A 7,154-nucleotide genomic window follows, 5' to 3' on the forward strand; every position below is an offset into this window, starting at 1 on the left:
TGATGATCTGCTTTTAATCCCTGGGGCTCATATGGTAGAGGGAGAGACCAACTCCAGTAAGTTGTTCTCTGACCTCTGTACAAATGTTGTGATGCACATACCCACATACAAATAAATAAATTTAATACAAGTTTAAAATTTCTTATTAGTATATATATATCATGCGTTGAGTATATCCCACCTACCCCGTTCCTCCTATCCTACCCTCTCCTGCTCTTACTCTTTGTTCCCCTAGACAACTTTATTTCCACTTTTATTTAAAATATACATACATGATTTATGTGACTATATAGGAACTATGAATGGGGTAGCATACATGGTATTTATCTTTCTGAGACTGGTTGGAATCATTTAATGTGATTATCTCTAGTTGCATCCATTTTCCTTCAAATTATGTTGACTTTTGATGGAGAAACATCCTATTCTGTTGTTTGGGCCAGTTTTTATGTCAACTTGACACAAGATAGGGTAATTTGAGAAAAAAATCTTAATTGAGAAAATACTTCCATAGGATTGGCCTGCATTCAAGTCTGTAGGGCATTTTCTTTATTGGTGGTGATATGGGAAGGACACTAAGGCTGGTACTATACCTGGGCATGCAGTCTTGGGATGTATAAGAAATCAGACTGAGTAAGCCATGGGGAGTGAGTTTTTGCCCTTACTTCCTTTGAAGCCGTAAGATGAAATAAACCCTGACCTCCACAAGTTACCTTTGGTCATGGTATTTATCACAGCAACAAAAAACTTTCTTTATTCCTCCATTATTGGCCATAGTGTAGATTCCATAATTTAATTTTTATGAATAGTGGGGGCAATAAACTTGTGTAAGTATCTCTGTGATGGCAACATGTCCTTCTTTGAAGAGAGATGTGGGAGACACATCTGCCACACTACCACCAATGGAAGCAAAAGTTGATCCTTAAAGCATCATTTGATTGGTGAATTAATTCCCTGGTGCTATCAGGCTGCCATCAGAGCTGAAGTAATTGGGAACAATCACCAGTAAATGTGTACAGGGGAGAGAAATAGAAGACAAATGAATGAAAGGAAAGGATGCAGGGATGGGATAGTGTAGAGCCTCTGGTACTGGGGAGCTAAACATAGAAATGCAGGCTATCTAATCTCAGCAAGGAAGACAGCATTTTAAAGATAACCACATAGTCCCTGAGAATATCCCACACTTAGTCATTGTATTAAATTGTAAGCAAAGGCCAGAACAGTAACCACTAAGCCAAGTAGGGTCTGGATATATCTGAGGGAAGGCAGCAGTGGATCAGCCTCCCAGAGGATGAGGGACCTGATAGAAGATAACAGCTGAGCTATTGCTAAGAGCTCCTTGCCTGAAAACAGGGAGAAGGAATTGGTCTAAGTGTGGATGAAATTCAGTCATCTGTCAGGGAGATTGGAGCTGTGAGGGCTGATGGGAGAACCTGGACATCAGTTGTTGGAGCAGGATGCTGGGGACTTCTTGCAGATCCATAATTTCTCATTTTTGCAGTTTTCTTCATTCCAACCATGATCCGTCAGTTCTGCGCAGTCAGTCTCTGAATGGTCTTCATTTTTCCATAAGGTCCAATATTGTTTAAAGCTGCAAAACCCATGCACACTGTGAACATGTATCTCTCCCCTCATCTATAAACCAAATTTGAAGCTCCTGGGAAACTAGATGTCTTCATATTTTCCCTGAACTTGGGCACAAATTCCCCCTTTCCATTCAGTAAGTGACAATTTTTTATGTCTAGGGGATAAAAACCCCAGGCAAGGATATTAACATTTCAGACACCAGCCCATTCACACCAATTTCGCCCTTGTTTTTTGATCTACCTTGGCGACAAAGGTGAATCATCCACCCACTGCCATGATCCTTCATGTTTCATGTCTGACAACCCAATCCAGAAACCGCCTTTAATCTTAAACATCTTCTGTAGAAAGTCCTGGAAAGGGAGAAAAGTAGTTGAGATACAGTTGAGCATTTAATTTTCCATCCAGTGTCCTTGTAAAGTCTATATAGAAAGTCCTATTTGCAGTTAGTCCTTCGAGGGAACTACACCATGTTCTCTAGCAAGTGTTCAGGAGATCTGAGTCCTCCCGTTCCTGTGCCCTATAAGGAAATGAGTTGCACAGAGAAGTACACAGATGACCTCTTGTTGCATACACTTCTTTTCATTGCATGTTTCTCTGGCTTGTGAGTTCTGAGTGGTCCCACTTGGATTTACTCATGTGTGGTCATGAATGTGTGAGCCATGTTCTAGCAATTGGTCAATGACACACAGACGAGTTTTCCCTCTAGAAAGCAAGTTACTATGTGCCAGCCAACCTATCACTAGGCATTTTTTATATCTCCAAGTCTTCCCCCAAATCGTATGCACGTGGTCAAGACTTGTTTGGTGTGTGTGTGTGTGTGTGTGTGTGTTTGTGTGTGTGTGTGTGTGTGTGTGTGTAAGGCATTTGTGATGCCCCAATTCATAGCTCACTTCTCTTTCATTCCGCCTTGAAAATCTGTATGGCTATCCACCTTCAACTGCTTATTATGTAGTGAAATGCATGCCCCCATCTGTATCACGTCACTCCCCTCAGATTTTGGACATTTGAGGTAAAATGGACAGGGCAGTCACACACATAAACTCACAGTAGCTGCCCAAGATCAAGTAAGCAAAATTTTCAGCCTAGACAGGAGGGGGCTCATAGAGTTCCAATCTCGACTGAAGTACTATTAACAATTGAAGGCATTTAAGGAAAGAAAGTCAGGGTTTTTTTTAGACACATAGCTCCTGAGAGGCTACCCATGCCCTAGTATATAGCCTTATACCTATGTACATGTAGGCAGCAATAGAGGGACTCTATGAGTTTAGAAAGATAAAGTACATGAATTTGGAAGGGGAAATTATTGGGGCAAGAAAAGAATTGAGAGGAGATGTTAGGGGTAGGTTTAGTCAAGAGGCATGATATGATGAGTGAAATCCATAACAATGAAAAGATGCATGTCCTACTCCATAATTAAGCATACCTGCTCCTCATAACTTTCAATGATGATTAGTTGGGCCCCCACTTCTTGGCAAGCACTGAGGGAATCACTCCAGTTACGTTTAGTTATGGAGAAAAAGTAACAATTTCTATTGAAGAACATCCAGTCCTGGGAGCAGGGACGGCACAGGGAGTCTGTTGGAAGAGGCTAGTTAGAATAAACCCACACTTGGTTGTCTGTATTCTCCTGTGTGCTCAGCCCTCCAGCCCTCCAGAGTCAGAAACCCCCAAGCATCACCATGGGAAGACGTTACCCTCTCGACTTTCCAAGTTCTTCCTTATTCTAAAAGAACCCAGGAATCCTGGCCCCATCTCATTCACAGTGGGAGAAGAAGGAGCTAAGATCTTAGAACAGACTCCAGGAAACTGGCATAATTGAATCCTTATTATATATACTTTCTTGTGAGCACCAAAAAACCAGTTTTGGTGTTATTCTGTGTTTCCAGTTGACAAGGAAGAGCCTTAAGGGTTGAACTCAACCAAAGTGTCCCCACATGAATACCCATTAAGACCCTTGGACAGCCAGATTCTGATTACACACCGACTTTAGGCTTCAGCCGCATGAGCTCCTGGTAGATCTCCTGATCCTGGGTGCAGGGAACCTTTGGAACTGTGTCAAGACAAAAAAAGAAACTACAATGATTAAATACCTACATGTGCCATGGTCTACAATGCCTACATAGGAACATAGTATCTGAGAGCCAACTATTGCTATGCAACACTTGGGGAATGATGGGCTGAAGAGATGGGTTAGTTGGTAACGTCTTGCCCTGTAAACACAAGGACCTGAGTTCAATCTCCCAGAACCCACATTCTGAAAACCAGGGATGTTGGTGTACATTGGTAATTCAGTTCTGGAAGTTCAAGAACAGGTGGATCCCTTGGGTTCGCTGACCAGCCAGACTCACTTATTTGATGTCTTAGGGCCAATAAGAAACCATTTTCCAAAAAAACAAGGTGGGCAGAATCTGAGGAATGACCACTGAGGCTGTCCCTCAGCAACTACATATATGCACACACAAAGTGTATGTTCACCCTTGGAGGTGAAGTACATATAAGCACACACACACACACACACACACACACACACACACACACACACACCATAGAGACAGGAGTATCTCACCACTCAGAAAAGACTAAATTACAGGGGCAAGTGTAACAAAGACCATCTCCTGTTCCTCCTCCATTTCCCCTGCTGTATAGGCTTCAGGAGTTCTGAGACATGCTTAGAAGTCATGGAAGGACCAGGTTCCAACTTTGGTCTTGTCTCCCTCCTAGATCTGGATGCATCAGCCAAGAGACCAGCATTAAGAGCCAAAGTACTCGGAGCATCTGACCTTGGAGAAGAAATGCCACAAGGACCCCAGAGAAGAGAATGAGGAAAAGCAGCTGCAGCACCAAGGGGACCAGGTCATGTCTCACACACCCTGTGGAAGAGAAGGATGGGGTTTTAGCACACATGTGGCCTGTGTCACCTGGTCTCGGAGTCACACGATCCACCAGCTTATGCCTGCTCAGACACATGACTTTAGGGCTCAAGCTTCTAGGTTCCCATAGCCACAAGTCTAGGTCTGATGGGGGAATTCAGCAAATCAAGTGCCGTATAAGGTGTGTCCCCCCCCCGGGGGCCACAAATAGCCTATAAAACACCCATGTGCATCTGTTTCCTCCTCTTTGTTTTCCCGGGCTCCTAAATCACTGGAACCCTGGTTTTGTAAGTTTCCTTCTTCCCTTTATTAAAGCTAAATATTTTTTATTAAAGCTAGTCTGGTTAATTTTAACCACTGATCAATCACACCCCTACATAGGTCTGAATCTCCCATGAGCCATGAATACAGAATTTCATCTTCCATTTCACAGGAACAAATATCTAGGAAGCCTCCACTCCTCCTCAGCCTCTCTCTGTGTAGTGACTATAAAACTGTTTGATCCAGAAGCTATTTGGAATCCAGAGCTTGACACTAGTCACCAGCTTCTTATCTGTTCAAATCAGAGGAGGAAAAATAAGAACCTGGCCAGACTGCTAGTAATAGCCCACTAGAAACTGATGGTGAGATCAATTGCTGAAGAGATCACACAGTTTAACCACAGCACACGGAAAATTCAAATTGACAATGCTTTGGAAACCTCCTCCCTGCTCACAAGTTTTCGCAGTCCTGGAAGGTGCTGTGCAGACTTCTGGGGGTAGAAAAGCCTCCAACAGTCTCACCCAGCCATGAACACTGAGGACTACAGTGATGACCAGTGTGGAAAGATATGGTCACTGATGCAATTCTGGGAACCAACCGCTTTCTGGTTAAATTTAAAGCCTGCACCACAAAATGGAGCTCATGCCCATAATGGAAATCTAGCCAAGAATGTATACACCTCAGTAGTCTGAGGCCCTAGGGGTTATCTAATAATTGTTTGTCCATGTGGACATGGTATGAAAATACTTTCTAAATGCTCTATATTCAGTGGATTAGTATATCTCTCTGTCCTCATCAGAGAAATTTCTTTGGGTGGTGGATGATGGTTAATACAGAGACTCATGACCAGTTAAAGTGCAGAAAATAAGCGTCTGTGGAGTGCTCAGCTATAAATGGGGCATCTGTGTCACAATCCTCCCAACAAAGCAGAGAGAGTGGGAGGACCAAGTGAAATAGCATCTTCTGGACATGACAGGACCCCTGCACTCATGAACTCACAGAAGCCGTGGCTTCCTTCACAAGACCTGTACAAGAACCCTTCCCGTCTGTCAATTCAGAGTTTAACAGATCAGGAACAAATCCAAACTCTGTCCCCATGTTGTAGAACATGGTCCTCTGAGAAAAACAGCTACCATGCTAGTTCTAGCACTCAGGAGGCAGAGGCAAGTAGATCTCCATGAGTTCAAGGCCAACCTGGTCTGCATAGTGAGTTCCAGAATTACCAGGGCAACATAGAGAAACCTTGCTAAAAAGCAAATCAAATAAAACACACACCCACAAAAAAAAAAAAACAACTGTCACCATTTCCATCAGATCAGTTGTACCTACTTAGAAGATTCTATCAAGATGGAACTTTCTGACCATTGACATTTTCTCATCAGAGTTAAGAAAGGTCATTGGATCCTCACCCAAGATCCAGCAGGTCCTTCCAGACAATCATGGAATTCTAGCCTAATTGCACATAGCCTTTGGGGGTCTCAGTGAGGTTAATTGAGTAGGGCTACATCCATGGTACTATGAAAAAGCTGCCAACCAGGCAGCTGAAGACTTTCAGTGTATCTTGCTCAGGTTACCCATGTTTCTGTAAGTAATCGCTCACCCATGCTCTGTAAGTAATCCCAATTACTTACATTAGATCCAAAGTGTAAATTTTTGTGGAACTGTTCTTTGGGTTTTGGTTGTGACCTTATGAGGAAGGAGTTTATGTCTCCCTTGGGAAGGAGTTCTCACAACACCTTAGGATCTATCTCCTTCTTATCTGGACACACAAATGGAAACCCAGAGATACAACCCAGGGCTTTGGGTAATCTTCCTGAAGCTCACTGATCCTTTGCACTGTTTCTTCCTTGTGCTCTGCTTCTGAATAATTTCTTTTTATCTTTTTACTACATTTTGCATGCAGTTCTTCAATAGTTTGAACAAGATGCCAAGAACCTATGTTAGTTCTATTAAGCCCAGCAGTGGTGGTGCATGCCTTTAATCCTAGCATTCGGACTGAGGAAGATGGGTCCCTGTGAGTTCAAGGCCAGCCTGGTCTAAGGGTGAGCTCCAGGATAGCCACGGCCACATATAAAACTCTGTCTTGAAAAACAAAATAATGAAAAATAAAGAAAGGAAAAGTAAAGAAAGGAAAAAAGAACTAGTCTAGGCAATAGGTAACACAAGTAAGTACTGGATAAAAGTTACAAAAGAACCCTTGTAACTTTTGTCCAGTACTTGTGTTGCCTATTGCCTAAACTGGTTCTTTTTCTTCCTTCCTTCCTTCTTTCCTTTCTTCCTTCCTTCCTTCCTTCCTTCCTTCCTTCCTTCTTTTCTTTTTTGTTGTTTTGTTTTGTTTTTCATAGCCAGAACCTGGAAACAACCTAAATGCCCCTCAACTGAAGAATGGATAAGGAAAATGTGGTACATTTACACAATAGAGTAATACACAGCAGAAAA

General features: G+C 42.6%; 1 protein-coding gene across 1 annotated transcript; it reads right to left on the minus strand.

Moving 5' to 3' along the window:
* Nucleotides 1–244: 244 nt before the first annotated feature.
* Nucleotides 245–4,551, minus strand: LOC119824404 (CD209 antigen-like protein E). The gene is made up of 5 exons (XM_038344522.2): nucleotides 4,365–4,551; nucleotides 3,566–3,634; nucleotides 3,008–3,159; nucleotides 1,825–1,934; nucleotides 245–1,588 (listed from the first exon to the last, which is right to left on the minus strand). The coding sequence occupies exons 1-5, from the start codon at nucleotides 4,549–4,551 to the stop codon at nucleotides 1,438–1,440; spliced, it is 669 nt and encodes a 222-aa protein (XP_038200450.2). The 3' UTR covers nucleotides 245–1,437.
* Nucleotides 4,552–7,154: the final 2,603 nt, after the last annotated feature.

Source organism: Arvicola amphibius, chromosome 10 (assembly GCF_903992535.2).
Source record: "Arvicola amphibius chromosome 10, mArvAmp1.2, whole genome shotgun sequence".
NCBI lineage: Eukaryota > Metazoa > Chordata > Mammalia > Rodentia > Cricetidae > Arvicola > Arvicola amphibius.